The sequence below is a fragment of the Patagioenas fasciata genome, chromosome 7, assembly GCF_037038585.1.
Source record: "Patagioenas fasciata isolate bPatFas1 chromosome 7, bPatFas1.hap1, whole genome shotgun sequence".
In the NCBI taxonomy this organism is placed as follows: Eukaryota; Metazoa; Chordata; class Aves; order Columbiformes; family Columbidae; genus Patagioenas; species Patagioenas fasciata.
The window spans coordinates 27,864,689-27,887,817 of NC_092526.1; the positions used below are offsets into that span (position 1 = coordinate 27,864,689).

General features: G+C 41.6%; 1 protein-coding gene across 10 annotated transcripts in view; it reads left to right on the forward strand.

Annotated features, from left to right (window-relative positions):
* The window catches only part of C7H2orf88 (chromosome 7 C2orf88 homolog), a 36,916-nt gene that overhangs the window by 4,941 nt on the left and 8,846 nt on the right, over positions 1-23,129 (forward strand). For 2 of the 10 annotated variants that reach the window (XM_071811196.1, XM_071811195.1), the window contains 7 exons: positions 422-597; positions 5,818-5,894; positions 12,838-12,877; positions 14,659-14,733; positions 19,065-19,302; positions 19,768-19,952; positions 20,063-20,172. In XM_071811196.1, coding sequence (XP_071667297.1) covers positions 19,283-19,302; positions 19,768-19,952; positions 20,063-20,172 — 315 coding nt within the window. In that variant the 5' untranslated portion in view covers positions 422-597; positions 5,818-5,894; positions 12,838-12,877; positions 14,659-14,733; positions 19,065-19,282. Of the gene's footprint in view, positions 1-421; positions 598-5,817; positions 5,895-12,837; positions 12,878-14,658; positions 14,734-19,064; positions 19,303-19,424; positions 19,558-19,767; positions 19,953-20,062; positions 20,173-23,129 lie in introns of those variants that run through there. The other 8 variants (XM_071811201.1, XM_071811200.1, XM_071811197.1 and 5 more) reach the window with 7 other exon arrangements.

A 23,129-nucleotide genomic window follows, 5' to 3' on the forward strand; every position in this document is an offset into this window, starting at 1 on the left:
GTAAGCTAAAGCTGCAGCCTACCGTAAGGCAAAAGTAACCACTTTGAAAATTAAACTTATTACCATGAACTAAAATATGAAAGCAGTAACTAACATGAATGCTTGCTCTGTAGCAAATGCCCTGAAACAGTTTGTCTCCTGCTGTATTTTTTTTCCTACAAAGGTAGTTGCATATAACCTAAACACTGTGCTATACTGGCTACTGGAAGTCAACTTTATTTCTTCAGTTTGATGGTATGGACATTGAATTCCTTCAACTGAAAAAAAAAGTTAATCTTGTTTTCACCGTTTTGGAGTTCCAGGTATTGGAGAGCATATTTCATGTAGGAGAGAAGCATGCACTGTGCTGGATATACTGGCATCTGGGTGAGGGGTGCGCTACCACTCTTTTTCAACCCCTGCTCTCGGGTTGTTTTCCCAGGAAAACTACGATCTTCAGGGATTTGGGATTTTGGCTGCCTTTCCCCAAGGTGTACATAGGTCTGTGTCTGCAGTTTGAGTACCAGCACAAAACGTCACTCTGTCTGGTGGATGATTTCCTCAACTCAGGAGCTACAGGAGACAGCAGTGAGTCCCACCTGCCTCTCATGAGCCATGGTATGTAAGAGTGCAATGGATAAAATGGTGGAAACAGGAAAAACTGGTGGTGAACTGGTGCTGGGGTTGTTTCAGCCCTTCCTGCACATGTTAGCTTGCCCAAGAGCTGCTGCTGAATGCCCTGAATTCAGGACATATGGGTTCCCCATCAGCTTCTGGCTTACTCTTGCTCCTTCCAGCCTACAGCTTTTGTGGGATCACACGTAACCGTACGTGTGGAACAGGCCAAAAATGCCCCATCACTTTTTTCTCTCCTACCTATCCCAATACTTGTTAATTCACGTTGTTCCAGAGCCAGCCAGACGTACAAATGGAAATGAACTTTAGAAACAGATAGGAAGATATATTCACGTTATACTCACTAAAAACATTTAAGGAAGGATGCAATTAGTAGTAGAAGCTGCCAGTTTTTCTGAGTTCTTTTGTGTTTCAATATTTTATTTAGCAGCCTGCACTATGGCATGTAATTACACATCTTATAACTAATCAGAATGCCTTTTTTTTTTTTTTAAGTTGTAGCTTTTATGCTTTTGCTCAGAATTTCTGGCATTCATCCTGACATTCATCTTTTTCATTGTCTTTTAAAGTAGCTGCATCAGCCACTGCATTGCTGATGAGAAACTTTGAATTCCTCTAAGGGACTGTTACTTGGAGGGGTTTCACTTCTGCATTTGCACAAAGTGCCTGAAATACCCAAATACTTCACCTTGGTTTTACTAGCTACAAGAACTGTTGTATTTTCTCGAAGGCGCCACGCTTTCAAGGGGATTTACGGCCCGGGATGTCAGTGATTTGGTATGAGCGGCCTGTCCTCTGCTGGGTTGTTAGGGAACAGCATCAGCTGGGAAACGACGGCCATCGCTCGGAAGAGTCTTTCCCCCCTTTCTGTCTTTCCCCCCTTTCCTTTCTCTTTTCTTTCGCCTTCCTGCATTCCTGCCTTCCTTTTATTTATAGATGGTGGGTTAAAAGTTAACAGATATTCTTCACCAAACCAGAAAAATGCTGATTTGCAAAATGCAGTGAATCTGACTCTGCTTAATCTTGCCCAGTTGCCCTAATGGACTGAATAAATTAACTCTTTTGATCAGGAGATAGCTCTATGTGGGATAGATTTGGCTCTTCATCTCACATTACCCCTCTGGTGCCTTCCCTAGGGCCTGTGTGTCTCGTTTGCTTTGGTGCCACTCTGTGGTTTTGCTTCTGCTGAACAGAGGTACAGGCTGAATGAGAACAACCTGTAACACCTGGCACCCGCTTCTCTATAAGCAATTACAGGGGTAATAATAGCTTTTGTTTCCTCTTCTGATTTTTTTGATAGTGTTTAGATTCATGTTTAAGCATTATAAACACAAATATTTCAGAAGTCCAGAAACTGTAAGACACATCTTGTGGAATACTTTAAATACTCTATGCCGTATGAGTGTAAGAAGTTTTAGTCGCATTACATTGTATTTGCATTTTTAGGGCTCTTTAAACCTAAAGCAAGAAGGAAGATCATCTTTCAAACTGAAAACAGCACATTGTTTAAAATACATACCAGGAGAAAGGGAGGTGAAAAGAAACGTAACAACATGATTTTGCCAGTGAAACTTATTTCAAAATTGTTCAGTAATAAAGAGCAGTAATAGCAACTTTTTCCTTTAGAAGGTGCTAGATTATACCTCATAGCGACAGGGGATTGATAGAGGAGGTAATGATTTTTTTCAGGCTTACAAAGACAATCTGGAAATATATGGATCGCCGTTCTTGCCCAAAGGTTCACTCGTCAGTTCATCTCCTTTTGTTCCTCCTAGCAAGCAGAAAGAATAAGACAAAATTAAGGTACAACTGTTCCTTTCCTTCTTGCTGTATGCTGACCTCCAATAGAACGTACAGCAGAATCTTGTATTTTGACTCATGAGAGAAGGATAGCTGCAGAAATATCCCACTGGGACTCCACAAAGCCATCAGCATCAGCCAGTGCTAGAATCCATCATGCATTTCAGACACCTAAGGTGTGGAGCGAAAAGCTAATCCTTTGGATTCCTTCTACCTGAAGTTTGCTAACAGGTTTTAGCCAGCTTAACTGGAGGCAAGAGCCTCTTCGACAGAATAGAAAGTGGTGGTAATGTTCTCAAAGAAATCAAAGAAATACATTCAGATTTGCAATTAGACAAGGTGGCCTTTGAATCTGGCATATTCATCAGCAATGGAATTGTCTAATTAACAGTTTAGAGCAAGGCTCCCTGATTTAACCTTGATGTTAAAAAATGCTGGTAATGTGAATTCTCAAAAACCCTGGGTGAGGCAAGGTGAAAACAAACTCAACCAACCACCAACAAACCAGATGATTTTTGAAATCATAAAATATAACATATTAAAGCTCTCAAAGTAATTTAATAACAAAAATGTATTCATGTAATTGTGCTCCCTCTCCTTTTTTACATCTTTCCGTATTTGTTGTTTGCTTCCTGTTGATGTAGTAAACATTTTTCATATTTCTGAGCTCCATTATGAAGCATGACATGAGAGCATCAACTGAAGGAAAGCTGCTTGTACTGGCTAAAGCATTAGTGCTACTACCCTTTCCTCTTGGGCGATTGTCTCTGGCTCCTTTAGCAGGTGCTTCCAATTCCTCACAATTTAAAGGCTGATGCTTTAAAAATTTACAAGTTTGGTTTTGTTTTGTTTCTTGGGACACACAAGTTTCTTCTCTCCTGTCAGCCTGCTAATTGGCAGCATCAGCCACTAGTTGATGAGAAACAAAGATGAACTACAAAGGAATTGATTATTTGGGTACTGCCATATTTGAGTACACAAATCTGAGGAACTTCATGCAAGTAGCTCATGACTGTTTCTGAAGTTTCAACAAGGAAAAAGGTCACCTGCTCCACACAGAAGCCAAGCTTTATGATCTATTAAAAATATAATTGTTTGACCAAACCTTTAAGGCTTTCTAGAGCATATTGATTAAAATAGATGAATGATACAATTAGGAATGCAATATGGAAATAAAATTGACTAGATCAAATTACTTTGTTATACTTTCTATGAATTATCAAAGTAGCTCAACATTAAGAAATGGTACCATTTTGTCATTTTGTCCAAAGCCTCTAGAAGAAAGGAAAATGAATTAAAACCTATCGAATTTGCAGTTGGCTGCTTTCCTAATTCTAAAGTTTGATTGATGCAACCTAATGATTTGTATCAATAATTCTGAGAAAGCACTGTGGTAAATTTTAATATCCCAGTAATAACTTGGTAGAGAGAAATTGCTTCACTAGATCCTAAACTGTGTTAAAAATATTATGTGTGCATTTATGTAAGGTTTGTGTGTACATATATATATATATATATATATATATATATATATATATATATATATATATATGTTTTAATTAAACATTCAACCAGAAGAGCAGGTTCTCTGCTCAAAAGTTTGCTATCTTTTATTACCACACTGGTTGGCTTAATAAAACAAATTGCTTTCTTTGTATCTCTTTCCTCACGTCAATCAATCAGGCATTAGCTAGGAGAACCATGATGTCACTGAATACTTTCCAGAATAGTGCTACACAATAAATTATATTAATTTCTTATGATAAATAAGGTCTGTCAAAATAACAAGGAATTACTTATTTCACCATGTGTCTGGAATTGGATAAAATGTATATATCTGTCATTCATATAGCAAGAATATTGTAGTTAGAAATGCTAATTATTTGGAGACCGGCACATCTTCTTGCACTTCAGCCAGGATTTGGTGTCAGATGATATTGATATAAATTAATATTCTAATCTATTAACCATAAATACAGCTGACTATCTTGAATATTGCTTTGTAGGGATACATTTAGTTTCAGCTGGTGTTGAAGGCTGGTTTTGAGACGTGGCTAAAGAACTGAATAGGTTTTGTGTTACCTACACAGGTTCATTAGTCTCTGACAGCAAAGCTGAAATATCCATTGCAGTTTGCATCCAGATACTCTGTTCACAAATTTCTGTAGCAGCAGCAGCCCCTAAAAAATAGCGTGGGTTTGGTTTGGGTTTTTTTTAGAAAACCTCTTTCAGCATTCTACAAATGATCAGAGAAAAAGCAGGTGTTTTAATAGAGAATCACAATAAAATACAAATCTCGTTAACGAGTAGTAATGGATAAGAAAGCTAATGGGGCTCAGTACAATTTTCGTGACAGAGTCATCACACGCCTCCAGAGCAGGTTTTGCATCTGTCCGACAGAATCAGTCAAGACCCAAGAATTCATGTTATTTTCATGCTAATTCAAATAAGCCTGGCAAGCTTTCTCTGCTTTTATAAATGGATCATGCAAATATCTTTAAAATATCTTATTGTTGACTCTCATGGTTATATTTTTGGATCTAATTCAGCCATTCAGCTTCCTAAGCCTTAATGTTCAGTTAATTTGTATTTCTGTGCTTCCTAATAACTCGTTCCTTAATATTTATGGGCATCTTTTTTATTGCATTCACGTGGCTGTACACAGACGTGTATAGAGAAACAAGGCTGCAGGGAGTGCAAAATGCTTCTTGAATGCCTGTTCCCCCTCTTGTCTTTACATTCTCTCCTCTGGTATTTACTGATTTCTTTTGTTTTCCAGTGAAACTGTCACTAAGCTGCCTCTTCTGTGAAATACATCCGTTTCTGTTTTCTGCCATTTAATTAATAAACCCTCAATTTCAATTGAAGCTGTGAAATCAGAGATAACATGCATCTATCAAACATGTAACCAGGTCCTTCAAGTCTGCTGAAAAAGCCTTTTCTTTCCCAAAATCATGTGCATTAGGAAATTGCATAATGCTCAAGAAATCTCAGTAAGCCCGCGAAATAATTTGCCACCTCACAGCTCTCCACCTGGATCTCTGCTAAGAATGGGCTTCAGCGTCAAAGCCCAAGATCAAAAATACTAAAAAACTTTAAGGTGCATGTTACAGTAAATGTATGTATTCTAAATCCATTATAAAGGTGGCATCTCCTGTGGGCTGATTATGTAAAGAGATTTCTCCTTTTTTTTTTAATCACTAGAATTTCCTTCTTTCCTTTCCATTATATAGTCTATCATAGTTTTTCTATGAGAAACTGAAAATAGCAATTTATTATTTGCCTCCTCTGTTCCATGCGTAAGTTTAGACAACTTATCATGTTCTTTTCTGTAGTAAATAGCTCCACTTTTTCAATATTAGTGTTTTCAGCCCTGTATCATTTTTTGTTTCCCTTCTCCAGGGTTACTCCATGAGGAGTTTGGTTTAAGATGGTGTAATCAACAATATTCTGCAAATGTCTACAATATTTCAGGCAAGGTAACGTATTGATTATAAAACTGTAGATTAACTATAGTTGTCTTACATTTACCCATTCTGCACATCAGTATTTGGGAGTTAAAGAAAAATCTGCAATGTATTATTAAGTTTTTAAAAATCATGTAGTAGTTTTGAACACTGCACTTAAGTTTACAGGGGTGAAAATTACCATACTAAGTACTTTATCAGTGACATCCCTCAAATGTAATTTAAGAGTGAATAAGAACTCAACATTTCTCAAAGGTGAGATTGTATCACATGGACTTTGATTTTCTAGATGAGATCTTAAATCTACCATTCCTTACAAGTAAAAATCAGAATAAGCTAACATTATTTTTACTACTATCCAGTACTGTTTGTACTCAATACTGCCCATGATATTGCTGCTGGATGGCTAAGACTTCAGGAGCTCATTTGAATAAATTTACATTCCATCTGCTGTATGCATAAGTGTAAGAGCAGCAGAAGAATATTTAAAGAAAAAGAGAAAAAAGTCTCAGAGCTTAAGTAAACAGACTTTGTTCACTTGACTAACACTCAGTGATGACTGTGAGAAGTGGCTGGGAATCTTCCAAAATGTCTTCCTGTGACCACTCTAGCACTGAGTCTTTGGGGTCTTAATTTTGGGGGAGAGGACGGAGTATGGATACTGTGTGATGTACATCAGCACGCCCATGTAAACATTTCCAACACCACGAGATTCACAGGGGTAAAAAAATTAATCAAAGTTGTTTTTATAGTTTTCTCCTAAGGAGAACAAAGAAACTGTATCAATATTCAAAGAGATGCACACATTTTTCAACTAAAATCTTTATTCATGCCTGCAAAACTGACAGAGTCAAATGCAGAGATTTTATAGCATGAAGTACCTTCTTTCAGAGGATGAAATAATGATACTAAATCTGAAGCATAATGGAGATTTTAAAAAGCCACCATGCTGGTTGAAGGGACATGTGCAGTTCCATTCTTGAACAAGCACGTACCCAGAGCCATAAGTAAATACTAATAAACCCTGGCAAAATGTCACTAAAGACAAAATATTCCCAAGGTAGTGTTCTCCAAATCCTTTGAAACTGATTTAAAAGATCAAATGGACCTCCAAAGGCAATGTGGATCAAGCCCTAAGAGAAGTCAATTCTTGACTTTAGATTCCTGTGGCCTTTGCCCTTTTGCATCAAGCAGGAGCTTCTTCCAAAAATAATTTCCTGAATGCAAATGACCTGTTATAGCACTTATCACTTGGGGTATAATGTTCAAAGCAGAAGTGAACTTTAAATTAGTTGAAGAACACACATGAAACTTGCAACTTCTAATAATAGTGAAGCAAGTCTTCCATATGTTGTTATAAATTTCAGTCCAAGATGATTAACGTGGCTCACAGGCTACTCTTGTAAGATGATAGAAGCGATATATTTGCTGGCTCTCCTGAGAGGGCTAATGTTTCAAAATTATTTCCAAACAAGCATCTTCCAAGTGAGAGATGTTTCTCATTTTTTTCCTCACCTAAATAAAAAAGTAATGAACACTCTGTTAACTGTGTCATTAAATGAATATCAAACAAATACCACGGCAGCGTGATAACTGTGTGTGTGTGTGCTAGCCAGGAAATAATGTTATGTTCACTAATACAAGTAATTAATTTATTGTTGCTGTCAGTATGTTTGAAATAAAATGTTTGAACAGTAGATATGCAGGGAATCTTGGAAGTAAATTCAACAGATCCATCTTCATTCAAAGTGATTTCTACTAGTAGTAATTATCTATGTAGTGTATTTTAAATCAGTTCTGTCAAAAGACTTTAGAAAAAAATAATCTTATAAACCCTTTTATTAATTAGAATAATGCCAATAGTAAATTGAGTGGCAGGTTGTTTACAGCCATAAACAAGTTGCAGTGGGCTGGGATCAATCTTTCAGTATATTAAAATGTGACTGGCAAAGCTCAGAGTCGGTTTGGGAAATGAGGAAAGGGTTATTTGGTTTCAAAACCTTAAAACTTGGGTCTTGGCTCTGCTGAAACAAATGATAATTCTGTCACTCGCTTATGCAAATATGAATTCATCTCTTCATTGTATGAAGTATTGCTTTAAGGAGCGACTACAACAAACCAAAGGGGCAGCTTTCTGGGACTGTTCTTCAGGTTGTGTGAGTGACCTTGGGCAAATCAATTTAGTATTTCTCATCCAGTACCAATAGCAGTAAGAGGACGAATTGTTAAACAGAGACCTGATTCTATCAATAGCAGCAGCTCCCTGCCTGCCCGCTTGCTGGGCTGGCCCGCACCCTGCAAAGCAATGCTGTGTTCAGGCATCTCCCTGCACAGCCCTTTACTGCATGCAGATTTTCCAAACATTGCCACCGTTTTCCCTCATTTCCCCACTGTTAAAAAGTCAATATAATTTTCCACTTGGGGAATCTACGATGTTCCAAGGCACAGCCCTGGTGTGACCTCTGTAAGCACACAGGCAGCTGGGTAAGGAGATGGCAAGTGGTACAGGTTGCAGACCCTAAGCAGTTATTTAATTACTGATAGTGTGTGATGCTGTTTATAGATAAGATAGATAAAAATACTCAATATTCTTGTTATGCTGAAACTATTCATCCTGATTCATCCTCTCTGATTCAGAAGAACTGAAGCTTAAAATGTGTGTCTGTCTGTGGGTACTATTGACGCTCACTGAAAAGAATTTGTCAGACCACGTGTGTTTGTGAGCTCTTGGCTGAGCCACTGAAGGACTCCTTTAGTTCTCTAAATGCAGGCTTGTTTTGCAGCTAAGTGACACAAATTTTGCATCCAGTTGTTGGCCTTGCATCACAGAGTCTGTATTTGACTAAATTGTTCCAGCCAGTAAGATGTCATGCCCCATACAAGTGGCATCTTGAACTTTGAACTGTGCAAGATGAACAAAGTTTAATTCAGACATCAAAAAGCGGACTTGGGGGCAAGGGGAAGAAAGGACAATGAGGAGAGTGGGAAGTTATTCCAGTCAGTAGGAGTGCGGTTCCTACATTAAGCTGTAGGGTCGCTGGCAGACCACCTAGGATAGGATGGCATTGCTGGATATTTTTTGTGATCCATTTGTCTCTCAGAGAAATATTGCCTTTCCTATACTGACTACTTTATCAAATCAGAAAACTTAACCATATAGCATTTTGTTGCAACTAAGTGCAAGGCAGCTCTTGGGTTTATGAGCTATTGGATCATCATAGATCATTTGTGTACAAAACTATACATACATATATATATATGTATATATTAATATATATGTACAAAACTTTATATATATCTGTGTATGCTTCCATGTTGAAATTTGGGACTGCATCTCATACTGATTTGATACAGGATGTCTGATGCTTCTTGGCAGATATGCTCTACAAGAGCCAAAGGCTGATCAAGATGGGTTTAATTCTCATATACTACTTTATGGCGTTTTTCTCGTGTACATTTCTGCTTGGAGAGCAAAGGCAGTATCAATTAATACCAACCAAGGCGTGCTCTTCTGTAAGCCAAAGCTTTCTGGAAAACTGAGGGAGATCGGAACTACTACCGTCAAACTTCAGTGGCAAAGTCTGTAGCTTTGGGGTCCCCTATAGACTTGATTTTTGTATGTTTTTCTTTCAGTCTAAACCCTACTTGCAAGCCAATGCTTAGGCATCACCTCTTAGTGTATTTTGGCAGTGTACTTCTGGACATTAATTTTTGCTCTAGCATCTGGCTTCCCCCTAGCACAGCAGCCCCTGCCAGTCCTGATCCCATACCCACCACCTGTCCAAGGTGAACACCAAGACCTCAATTAACACTGACCTCTAAATCCCAGGTCTTAATACTGGATTTATCCTGTCCCAACGCTTATTCCACAAATTCAAATCATGCACTAGTGGCATAACAGCTCAATTTTTGATTTTTTTTTTTAGCAGTAGCTGATTGTAAGCTTCAATGGGTTGTTTATAATTGTGCATACTATCACATCAAATATATTGTGTCTTTTCAGTCATAAAAACTTTTCCACATCTGATCAAAATCAGCTTTTCTTCAAAGCCTTGCTGTAATTAAATAAATACATAGGAAGATTATGCAGTCTAACTTGATCTTCCAACTAAAATATTCTTTCCACTGCTATATTTAAGGTAGGAATAGATATTGTAAAATTAACGAGAAAATGGGAAAACTGAGACTTGAAAGCAGAATGCTAGGTCATATCCTAAAAAAAGGGCTCCCAAAATGTGCACTCACACTCTGTGGGATCTCTCAGTATAGAGTAACTGTTACACAGACTATCCACAACTAGCACTTACTTCAGCTGAACTGTTCTGCAAGGCTCACGGTGTCCTCAAGACAGTCCTCTGTCTCCCCCAAGGCATGGTTTGTTTTGTTTTTTTTTTTTCTCCTGAAATCAAACAGCAAAATTAGGGGCATCAAGGTGTATGTGTACCATGACTGAGATCCATTTTTCTTATTTTCGTCTTTTCAATTGTACTGTTATAGATAATATTTCTATTTATGACCTCCAAACAAAATTTCATTGCATGTTGCTGTTTGATCTATGTACTGTCATAAACTCCACCGTGTACAAGAGTTCTGATTTTAGGATTATGCAGCTGAAAACCTCTTAAGTGGAAAGGATACCTGATATTGGGTAGTAGCTCAGATAAGATAATTAGATCATTTGGGTACTGGGTAATATCTATAGATATAAAAATATTTATTATGTAGGGTAATCACGATGACAGTTCTTTGTTAGTAAATTAGACTTTTGAAAATAAATTTCAAATTTATCTTCTCATATCATTGACAGTTGAAGTAATTTTGTGACTTTATAAAGGAATTTATTTGGCATTCATGCTGCCAAAGGTGATGTTGGTGCATCAGGGAAAGTACGTAGAGTTTGATCTCAGCCAGCAAGGCAGTTTAGGGAAATGAAAGAGTTCAGCAGCAATAGCTCTGATTCAGTCACCCATAAATCTCCCCAAGGGATGCGCACCCCCATTCTTTAGTCCTTTGTCTTTGCCCTAGCATAGACTCTGAGGGAATCTCTACTCCAGCTTCTTTTAAGGCCTCTTCTGACTCATTTTCCTGTTTGAAAATCCATTTGCTCTGTGCTCAAAAGAAGCCAGTTTTTCTGCCCACCTCATGATCGCACTGACCAGTTCAGACCACACTGCAGGGCGAGCCTTTGGTGCTCTCCCCATGGGCTGCATGTGCTGGGCAGGCAGTTGAACAATGAATTAAATAAAATATATCCCTTAGAGTGAGGGGGAGATGCATTCTGCCCTCAAAGAAAATGCAGAGAAGTGGCCCAGGCTCTTGAAGTAGCAAGAGACATTACAGCTGAGTCCACTCTTTCACAAGTTTGTCTGTATGGCTTAATTTTTCGAGGTTGAGAAATATATCTTCCAGGCAAAGGTGGTTTGGGGAGTTACTACAAGTACTAGGCAAACCTCTCCATTTCATACCCATTAAGCATCTTCAGCCTTGTCCATAAAAACACATGAAAAGCACATTTTGGGGAATGAATTAGCTCTTAGAGACAGGCTGATTTGCTCTGAGCAAAGCTGGGATGAAATAACTCTTTATAACTACCCGAAAGGAGGTTGTAGCATGGAGGGTGTTGGTCTCTTCTCCCAAGTAACAAGTGATAGGACAAGAGGAAACGGCCTCAAGTTGCTCCCGGGGAGGTTTAGATTGGAAATTAGTATCAATTTATTCACAGAAAGGGTTGTCGGGCATTGGAACAGGCTGCCCAGGGCAGTGGTGGAGTCACCATCCCTGGAGGGGTTTAAAAGATGCAGAGATGAGGTTATTAGGGACATGGTTTAGTGCCAGTATTGGGTTAGTAGTTGGACTCGGTGATCCTGAGGGTCTCTTCCAATCAAAACCAAGCACTGCTGAGCAAAAGCCAAAATATTGGTGAGTTATCAACACTGTCCTGGCTGCAAATCCAAATTGCAGCACCCTATGGGCTACCATGGAGAAAGTTAACCCCATCCCTGCTAGGCCCAGGGCAAGTACAAAGCCTGTTACTTGTTTCATGTGTGTTAACCTTATTCAGTTGTTGCTCGTAATGATGTTGATCTCAGCGTGAAAATTTGAAGGTGCAGCTGCTGTTACAACATTCCTCTGAAACACATTACTTCTCCACATTAAGTACACCAGTGTCCGCAGGTGTTGCAAGAACAAGAGAAGCAAGGTCTTAGTGTGTCACTGCTGGTCCATGGCTTCATCTGCAGCCATGGGTGTCTTTATCTCTGTTTAGTATTTTACTTCAGTATCTTTTTTGATTGGGAACCCTGAGACTGATTTTTACTTCAGAGAAGGGAATGTTATGTGAAGATTGGGTCCTTAAATTCCTCTTACTTCTCTCTATTATTTCCCTTTGTGTGGCAATTTTTTGTGCAACTACTGCTTTGATGCTGTCCTCAGGGCTCTTAGTTTTTGGCGTGCCAGTGAACATATTCAATGTGATTTTTGCCTTTTTCCCAGATAATATTTGCCTATCACAAAGCTATAAATTTCAGTGTAGGAAGAAGACGGCGTTTTCAGCCTTGTGTCACAGGGAAGCCTGATGTGACGTATTGCAGTGTGCAATAAGTTTGAGTTTATTCTAGGAGAGATCTAAATGTAAAAGCTTTACACGCTTTCTGTCTGTCCGGCTTCTCAGCTGACTGTAATTCTGGTGGGCAGCTTTTCAGTCCCAAATCTCTTTTGATCCTCTTTGCAATATTCTAATGCCTCATGGTTAATCCTCTCGCTGTGGTGCTGCTGGGTGTTTGCAGGGCTGCAGTTCGCATGTCCTCCCATGCTTCATGTTTTAACTGCTGTTAGATATTGATTATACAATAAAGAAAAGGGGACTTTCATATAAATTGGGAATTTTTCTCTGCCTTGTTAGCAAAAATGTAAATAATACTTGGTATTTACTGTTTTCCTGGTTTATGTTTTCTAGTGGTGTGGAGAGGGTAAGGATGGCCTCCACTGAGGAGGAGGTGAGAGCCCAGCTGCCCGGGCTGTATGGCTGAAGCTACGTGTCCATGCTGTCTCTCACACACAACTTCTCAGACCCACTCCTAACCTTCTGCCCAATACGATCTCCAGTTTCACATATAGACAAAATATAGCTGTCATTTTCCCCAGAGCTCCTGGGGAGTTTTTATTGCTGCTGTTTCAGTTTTCCTTCGTGATGAACACACAGTCCTGCTTCGGTGATCCAGTGCTCAGCTTCTACACACATCACAGAAGGAGCCATCCTTTAGAAAGTCTTTGTTAGTTTAAATATTCAACCTCCTCCCACTGTAAGAAATTCCACTGTTCTAGAAAATTGTCATATTGAATGAGAGTTAATAGCATCAGTTTTAAAGATTTCTTGGCTGCTTCTGAATTCCTCAGGTGTCGTTGCTCTGCCTTTATTTGAAGACACTGACTACCCTGCTTTTGGGGAGCGGGGTAATTTAGAGAGTCCCAGGGAGTCAGCACCACTCGCCGTTGTAGGGGACAAAACCTGGAAAGCTCCAAGAGCAGTCGGAAAACATTAGGTTTTTATAATAATCTTTGCACTTCGAGCAACTCAGGAGAATCTAGTATGGTGAAACTACTTCACATCAGTCACTAGATAATTACTAAAAAATCAAGACTTTTCTAAGTTAGTTTTTCAGCTCAAAACCAGAATTTCTTCTACTTACACTTCTAGAGCATATGGTACATATAAAATGAGGCTTTACATTACAAAAGCATCTCAATTTTGTGAAGGAAGAAAAGATACATTTGTTTCTGGTGTGACTAATAATCCAAATGTCAGTCCGGTTCTTCCTGCTAGAGATACGATGTTCTGTACTGTGTCCTCCTAAAGGCTTTTTCCTCTCTATCCTTAGGCCAGCCTCTGGTCTTGCTTTTACCTCACTACGTGTAAGCGATGATGAAAGTGTTTTTTTTGTATTGTAACAGCGCTATGGAAGATGTAATATATGTTGGATAGCAATGTTTTTCTGTATTTAATATTTACTGTTTTATTAATGGTTCTTGAGAAATCTGCTAAACAAAGCTGTAAGACAGGAGAGGTACAAAAATGATAAAGAATTGACAAGAGGAGATTTATTACAAACCGGGATCGGGTTTCTGACTGAGAAACAGAAATAAGGAAAGCATTTCAGGCCTTACTTTGCAGAAAGCAGAGGACAAAAGCTTCTATGGGCTCTCTCTGACTTAATGCTTTCTTGTAAACTTTGCCTTGTCTGTTCTACAAAAAAACTAAACGTATTTTCTTGTAACAGTATTTCAATGAGATGTGGTATGATGTAAGTTCTTGAAAACTTTACAGGTTTTATCAAACAATCAAGACCCATTCTGTGAATTAACTTCTGTTTTAAAGATTCCTAAAATTTCCCAAATAGACTTCAACTACAAACTTTCTGTTAATTTCTGGATTAATGGCTAAGACTCATTGAAATAAAGGCATCTAACAACTATTACATTCAGTTGGCTAAACATTTGTGCTGTATATAAACCTGTAATTTATTTTATAACTCCTCTTCTGGTTTTCTCTTTTTTATTACTGATAAGTATAGTTGTTCTATGGAAGAAAATAATTAATACCCACACATTATATCTCATTTTATTTGGGCAGACTGCCTTTATAGTATAACATATTGTCGTAATTATCTTTTTAGCACATTAGTAAGCATCTAGACAAGTTCTAAGTAAATATTGTTGTTTCCTCATGGAAAATGTTGCGAAAATGGAGGCTTAAGTAGTTCCAAATGTCTTCACACAGGTGTTGGTGACTGGATGAAATGAATTGCTGCAAATCAGCCCTTATATGCTGAAAGACTGCAGCACACACTGAAGCGTAAGTACATGAGTAAAACAGAGCATGTGCTTCATGTTCTGCTGTTAAATGTGGCTTTTCATGCAGTTTTTGGAAAAAATGGGTCTTTCCCCAAATATCTCATTGCAATTATGATGAAGATTGACGATAAGAGTCAGCTATTCTCACATAGTGCTGAGGATTCATTAATGTGTACAAAGTTCAGTGAATATACGGATGGTTATTGTTGTTTGTTCTCCTTTAAGCTATAGCAGTATATGCACATCCAAGTTAAAAAAAAGTAATCATAGTAATGAGTTAAACATTATATTTTAAATATTCAGGATACATACAAGAAAGCTGAACAAGGGTTTACTTTTATATTCTAAACTTAGTTAAAAACTATCAAACCCTTTTTTGAGAGTGGGAGGATGGGATGTTCCAAAAATAATTGTGATCTAGAAATCAATGTTGTGCCCTAAGGTTTGGAGCAAATGTGCAATCGCCCTGCAATGTACTTTTATAGTACGAGAGTTGAAAACTAGGGCAGCCCTCAGTGATTTCTGTGGCCTATGCTGCTTGGGGATACTCTAATTGTACTTGTCCATCCTTTTAATCCATCTACTTGTAGACATCAAGAAAATATTTTAAGACAACTGTGAGCTCTGAGAAAAGGCTTTTGTGAATCTCAGTTGTGCACAAAATACAAGAGCAATGCATAATAAAACAAGAATTAAGTAAAAAAGAGAGGAAAAATCCATAGCTGAGGAAAGGAACATCTCTCCCATCAACAAAGTTTTTGAAAATATGGGTTTTATTTAAAAGACAGTTACTTAGTCCATAAGGCTGATTGTTGTAGGGAAGTGGAGCTTTGCATCATGTTTTTGATTTTCAAACCAAAGTATCTTATTGCAGGGCAATCAGGGCATGTCAGGTAAAACTTCAAGGCTTTTGGATTAAGATATTTTAGTCAACAAAAAAACTTGGGGTTTTTTTAGCTCTTCAGACTCTATATTGATTATTTTTTGACTGCGTAACATTTTCCAACCTGTACAGTTAGTGGGTTACTGCACGTATAAATAGATTTTGTAAAGTCACCGCGTGACCATGGGCGTGCTGGGCGGAAACTACCAGGGCAGAGAATACTTGTTCTACCTTCCCTTCTCTAACTCTTCAACTGAATTAGAAACATGTCCCTCAATAAATCCTCCTGAAGACAGGTATGTGGATGTATATTTAAAAAAAGAAAGAGAGAGAAATGGAGCAAGCATGAAGCCAGCAACGGATGACTAGGGACTGAGTTGGACAGATTCACTACTCCTCCGTGGAGTTTTGTAGCACTTGCTGAATGCCACATCCCCTGTCAGTGAGATCTTAATTTAAGCACTGCTTGGGAAAAGGATTTGGAAGCTTGGAGAGGGATTTGCAGATGTGGAGAAGCTGTGAAGTGCAGCAGGTGGAAGGATGAGGACAGAAACTATGAAATTGTATCAGAGGGAAGGAGAAACCAGATTTCATTTATTCTGTCACCCTTGAACAAACTCATTAAAAGTCTGACATCTGGTACAGAGGTTGGTAAGTGCCAAACTTTACATCAAAAGTAGTAGGTTAGCAATTTCTCACCTAAGTTCCTCTGAAACTTCAGCATAGCTACCATCAGGTCTTGGAGCTGGTGACTGTTCCAGCAATGCCAGTTCAAGCACCATTCAGTAACTTCCATGGTTCATTTCGTGCCATTTTCCTCCCATTGCAAATATATTTATGCTGCATCCACCTTATTATCAGAAACTGCTTGTATCACTCTGGAGACATCTGCGTGCAGAGCATGGCATGCCAAGCATTTAGAGGGTTAGGGCTATTACAAGAAGATCTAGCAAACTCCAATAAGTAAATAACTAATAAAATAAACATCAGATCTTATGACAACAAAAATGTCAAACTTGTTTCAAAACCATTGCTTCCGGAGGGCAAATGCCTTTCTTACCCCTACAGCAAAATGCTTTCAGCCACTCAAATTGGGAAGGTGGTGCAAGAAACAGCATGATCTGGGAAACAGAGTCCCAGGAAAGGCTTTGGTGTCCTCCTGAACCAGTCAGTGCGCGGCACGGCCTCCCGTGTCCTGGCAGGACTAGGTACCCTGGGGACCCTGCGGCCCTGCTCCATGTGCAACTGCTGCACCTCTGAGGCCTCCGTGCTGGGGCTGGAGTGCCTCAGGTTTGGACATTGTGCTTTCCAACATCACAGCACCTGTGTCTGTCCCCAGCCTTTCCCACTAAAATGCTTTATGAGCTAAATATTTCATCGACTGCCTGGTGGTAGTCATTTCAAATGGATGCTCCGCATTTAAAAAGACCGACTGCTTTGCTTGAGCCAAACATAATAAGCTGTCTTGCATACTCCACAGCTTATAAAATATTCAATATGTTTTGGCACCCAGAAATAAATATCTGCTCAAAATTCTCATCACACCTATCTCCTTCTCCTTAACTCCCTGTCCCCTCCTGCTTTACACTGAAGTGCTGCTGCTCAGACTAAATGGTTTGTTGTCAAGTCATGACACGGGGAGGCGAGCGCTGCACAAGTGCCGTATGGTTATTATCAGTTGGGATGTAACAAAGTGATCCAATCGGTCGCTAGTGATGTACTTGCAGCCCGTGAAATGTCTGCCCCACGGCTCAAAGTTGCTCAGTGGGAACTGCATTCACTTAAAAACTGCAGTTCAAAGTGGAGCTGTGTTAGAAAGCAGGCTAGAATACAAAAGAGTACAGTAGTCATAAACTGCTACAAAGATATTAATAGTTTTGTTGTGAAATTCTTATTTTTAAAGTGTATATAGTTTAAAAATCACTGTTGTAACAATACCACTGTGTTAATGCAAGGCAACCGCGCCTTTCCAGTACTCCGTCATGTTTTAATTTCCAGGGCTATGATTTTAGTTGATTTGCTCTTCTACCCAGCCGGGGCGAACTATAACAGTAATAAAAGATTTGACTGAAATCCACCCAAGGCAGTGGGTCCCGAGTCAAAGCTCCTTGAAATCAAAGGATGTAACGCTGCCAGCTCTAAGAGGCTTTGGGTCAAGCTCCTAAAACCCGTTCCTGCAAACACTTAAATACACGTGCTTAGCTCCCATCTGGGGAACTCATCATTTAAAAATCGCATGTGTGAGCAGCCAGAGCTGATGTTGGTACCTGAGGTTGCCTCCCCTGGGAACTGCTGCTGCGGGGAAGCTCGAGGTTGCCCCCCTGCCTGCACCCCAGCCCCGGAATTTCTCCCTTCGCTCTCTAAGGGCAGTGCGGTTCCCATTAGTGCTTTGGTGAAATGATGCAGCAAATGCAGCGTGTGCGATCCCCGTGCACGGCACTTGTCAGCTGAATGCTTCCTCCAGGAATCAGTAAAATGTGTATGTTTTTTTTATTCACTGATGGAGTATTTGCAAGTAATGAGTGTAATATTGCGTGCTGTTGTCAAGTGGTCACAGCAGCTGTAGGCTGCGATCCTTTTGTGTTAGGTGCTGGATTTTGTTTGTGGAGGTGCAGGGGGGGCTGCCCAGTACTCTGGGCTGGAGAAGGGGGGCTTTGGTTCTGCTGCTCACGTGTATTTTTCTGTGCCCATCCAGCCCCTGGCTGCCCGGCTCTGCGGAGCCTCCCCGGGACTTGGTAACAGCCATGCAATGGGCTAACTGTGACCCAGCGGCTATACTTATAATAGCATTTTTCTTTATTAATATTACCAGTGTAGTGTTTTATTTGGCTCTGATAACGTTGCAATAAATTCCTCAGCTGGCCACTGACTAACAGGAAATACATTAGAAACCTACTTGACAATAAAACAGTTGCCTAAATAGAAGGAAGACTTTTCCGCAGGTCAGCAGAGGCACTTAAAGCCAGTTGTACTGCCAGCCAGGGGCAGGAGTGCAGGGCTCAGCCCCACAGCCCCCCGGCTTTTAGCCTCTCACTGCAGGAGAAACCAGGGCTCGGCAGGAGCCTCACATCCTGAAGCATTGAGCCTGTCCCTGCCAGGACCAGGAGACCCCTGCCAGTCCTGGGGTGCTGGTTTCCAGCCCCAGGCAGGCGTGAGCTCCAGAGCAGCCTCGCAGAGGTGAGACCCAAGGTGTGCACTTGTGCTTTTTGCAGCAGCTTTGATGTCAGGACTCCCCAAAGGCAGGAATGCTTTACCTGAGATCTCTGTTCAGCCTCAGTTAAGGAATATTCTTTACATTTGTGGCATCAATTTTATTTTAGAAATATTAAAAATGTTAGTTTATTCAGGTTCTTCATTCAGGAAGCTTTCTTTTAGGGTGGGGGCATTTTTTTAAATGGTTTGGTATAATTAATATTTTTCTGTAGTTGTGATTTGATGCTGTCTGGCAGGACAAAATAGGAGACACATCACCCAGGCCTCACCCCCAGCCCTTTCCACAGTTGTCTTCACTTAATCCTCACCAGTACCGAGTCATTCACCGTTCTGTGGCACGTTGGTGTTCTACCCAAGGACCGAGCCGAACCCGCGATTCTGACAACGAGCAGCTTTCAGAGGGTGACTCTGTCCTTTAGAAACGCTTTCCCTCATTTAAAAGACGGAGAAGCCAATGAGAGGCGTCTTTCCTGGGTACGTGATTTCTTCCCCCCCCCTTTTTCTTTTATTATTTTTAAATTTTAAATCGCAGGCCCCATCCTGCCCCCGGCCCCGCAGGCGGTGTGGGGGGCGGCCCGGCGGGCGGGGCGGCGGGTCGGGGCCGCGGCCCCTCCCTTCCCCGCCCCGGAGCCCCGGCCGTGCCGCGGGGAGGGCGGAGGGAGAGCGGCAGCCGGAGCGGCGTGAGTGGCGGCGGCTGCAGCAGCGGGGGCCCCTCCCCGGCCGCTACCTGTGCGAGCTCGGCCGGGCCGGGCGGGAGGGGGGCGGCGGGGCCGGTGGCGGAGGCCCGGCGGGCGCTGCTGGCGGGGCCGCGGGCGCTGGGCGTTGCCTGGTGGGAGCCCCGCGGTGCTGCTGCTCCGGCGGCGTTTGGCGGTCGTTTCCCCGAAGTGGTGTCAAAATGGACTTCGAGGATGACTTCGTGTCCTTGTTGTTTACCAACAGGAACCTGGAGGACGCGGCGTCGGTGGGACGAGGGCCTGGGTCAGACCCTGCAGGCGCCTTTGGAGGAAGGAGCAGCTCTCTCCAACCTGACTGGCCACCGGAGTTTCAGCTCGATGGATGGAGGCACACTGGTGGGATCACGTTTGCAACGTGTTCTTCGCACTTAGAGCAGCCCCATCGCGCTGGTAGGTCAGATGGGTTTCTTGCTCCCTTCTCGTCTTGCTCAAGTCCTACAAGGAGCACTGGGACAGCCTGGTGTGGTGTTGCCGAAGGAACAGTCTGTGTTCTTTCGCAGCTGTCACAGTGACTGGTGACCCGTGGGATGAGCAGTGGCTGCGGGCAGGACCGGCCTTCAGCATCGTAAGCTGGCGCTGTAGAGGAGAGGAAGAAGAGCCAGGCTTTGAGGTGGAGTGTTTCGGGGCTGGCACTTGTGACGCCTTCCTCCTCCCATCGTCTCACAGCGAGGTTGCTAGCAGCAAAGTCCTCAAAACTGAGCAACTGGCATTGCCTGGGAAGAGGTAGTACAGTGTAAAGCGATATGAGTGCCGTAGAGCCCGAAGGTAAACGGCGTGGCTGCTTCTCTGTGAGCTGCGTTCCTGCTGCGGGGGACACAAGAGACAGCTGTATCCGCTGGCCGAGATGGGGAGGGGGTTTCTCCTCTGCCTCTGTTCTGCCATGAGGACCTTTCCCAAGCTTCAGTGCAAACCTGTACAGGGAAGGTTACCTTGATCTGGCATGTTATAAAATACAGATTTAGTAGAATGAAATCCGTCATGGCAAAAAATTGTTCTTTCATGGTTCAGGAAGTAGGAGTCCAAGTTAGGTTTCTAGATATGGCAATTTAAAAAAGGAAAAATATAGGTGTTTATACCATAGTCTTAACAAAGTGGCATTTTTAACCTTCAAGTACATACAAATGAGTTTTCTTCTGAACGTTGTGTTCTGCTGAGAAAATCCTTTCCTTAAAATCACTTTGGCTTCTACTAGTGGTATGTTTGTGTCCGGGGGGACGAGGTGGCTCTGTGGGCAGCGTCCCGAGGGCAGGGCTGGCACGGCCGCCTCTCCTGGCTGCCGGCTGCCCCGCTGCGAGGGCGGCAGCTCCCTGAGAAGTAGAAGCTGGCATGTTAGGAGGGATGAAATTCAAGGAAACAAATACTGGGGGAGAGCTGTGAGACAGAGTGATTTTTAAGGCTGACGTAGTTCTTTATTGCAGTTCTGGGCAGCTTTTGTAGAGCTGGAGCGTCTGGTTGTTAACTCCTTGCTTTGTTCTCTTATGCCTCGGCTGATTTCTGCCAATCTTAGTAATGTAGTTGTGATTTTAAAACGTAGAGCTGTGTTGTTCTGCACATTCCTGTGTGAGACGTGAAAAGACGGGTCTTGTGTTGCATTCCTAATTCTGATTCCAAGTTTTACAGTTGGGTTCTGTATAGGGAGATTAAAGAATAGAATGAGGTTGTGTGCCACTTTTCTTGTACTCTTCTCTGGTTGATCTTGAGCAGATCCTGGCCACCTCCTTTCTTCTTACTTTTATTTATTTTAATCCAATGGGGCCTTTGCCTTCATAAGGGCATCACAAAGCAAACCAACTTCCCTAATTCAGCCCTTATGATCTGCAGCTCCATATGTTCGGAGCAGAATCTTGTGACAGATACTACAATAAACCGCGACCCTGTCAGACTGAGATACTGATGCACTGTTTTACCTGCTGCTGCTCATCAGTTCTGGCTGGCAGGATCCCCGGGCTGGGCAGCAGCCAGCAACAGTGGCAGGAAGGGTTTTCTTGCTTGTAAAGATCGATGCATCCCCGCTCATTGCCTGCAGCAGCCTGGCTTTGGCTGGCACCTGTGGAGGACAGTAATAGATCTTTAGAAACAAGGCTAGAGCCTAAGCTTTAGTATGGGCATGAGTAGGTTGATGTTTTAACATGTTCCTCAAAGTGGGCTGTGACTCCACGATTGGCTTGTTGAGATTGAAGTTTTATGGTAAATATAGGAAAATACCAACTTCCACTCTTGTTCATTCAGAACGCTGTCACAGCGTTGTTAGAAACCAGGAGGCTGCTCCGTGTGGGCCCAGAGCCGTACCTTGGAGCAGTCCAGCCTGGGTGTGGGGCTTGGCCAGTGTCTCTGACACCCTTTGTTTGGCAGGACACCTGGCATTTTCCCCTGCTGTGGGGAAAAACGTTTGTGAGGGTCTTCTTCACACTGTAGATTTGCAGCTAATACGTATGGGGGCTGATAACTGCAAGAACTGTGGGTTTTGTTGAAAGGTGTGTTGAACCCTTATCTTTTCATGTGACGCAGGGTAAGGAAAGAACAGTTGTAAGAACTTTGTAGCTGTTTCTTATATTTTGTTTCTGTTCACACACCAGTTTTGAGCATTATTTTGTGTTTGAGTTCTCAGAGAATTTCATATCTGTTCTATGACCATTATTTTTTCTTTCCTCTGAACCAAGGCATTCCTCTGTAATATCCATAGTTGAGTTCCTTAAATCTTGGCTAAACTTCCTGCAGGATGGAGTTTCTGAGAAACTTCTTCACGCCTTTTCTTCTACAGCCTTGCTCTGTGGCCTCCCTTGCTAAGGAAATCCATTGGTCTGTTCTTATTCATCTAGAATTGTTGGACATACTTCTGTCCAAATCTGGAGAGAATAGTAGTACGTACAGTTGCTTGGACAAGCAGCTGAGTTAAAATGAGAGCAGGACCTGTAAGAAGTTTTCAGCATCCTCTTCCCTTCTCACTTCAGGCCGCTCTCTGACCTGCAGGCAGTTCTGGTGAATAAACGGCTGTACTGGAGGGAAGAGGGAGGATTTCAGGATGGGCGGACTGGGTGCAGTTTTACTTTCATTAAATTAGACAGCTACTAAGCCCACGGTGTTCTTTAATTTTAACAAGGCTTTTTTTTATTTCTCCCCTGGATGAAAACTAACCTTGAGGACTGTACCTATTGGCATTGCTGTTTTCTGATCTATTGGTATTTTCCTCTGAAGGTTCTTTGCTGTACTTCATCTTTCCTTGCTACATCAACTGTCCCTTATTGAAAAGCGTTTTAAAGTAAACTGGAGATTATGGCCCATTCTGAAAAGTGAGTGCGTTGTTTCCCCATTCAGTTACAAACTGCTTAGAAGCCTGCAGAGGTTTTATCACTTCTGGCCATGGAGGGGAAAAACCCAAACCTTTGAAATTCCAGCCCATACCCTGAGGCAGATAACCGGGAGACTTTCACTGGCTGCTAATCCTGCACAGCGGTTGTTTGCCGGTTGTTTGCCGTTCCTGCATCCAGCCCTTTCCGAGCTGCAGCTCTTATCTCTTGCTGGCAGCAAGCGACATGAGAGGGTGAGGACGGCCCTACGCAGGATGAG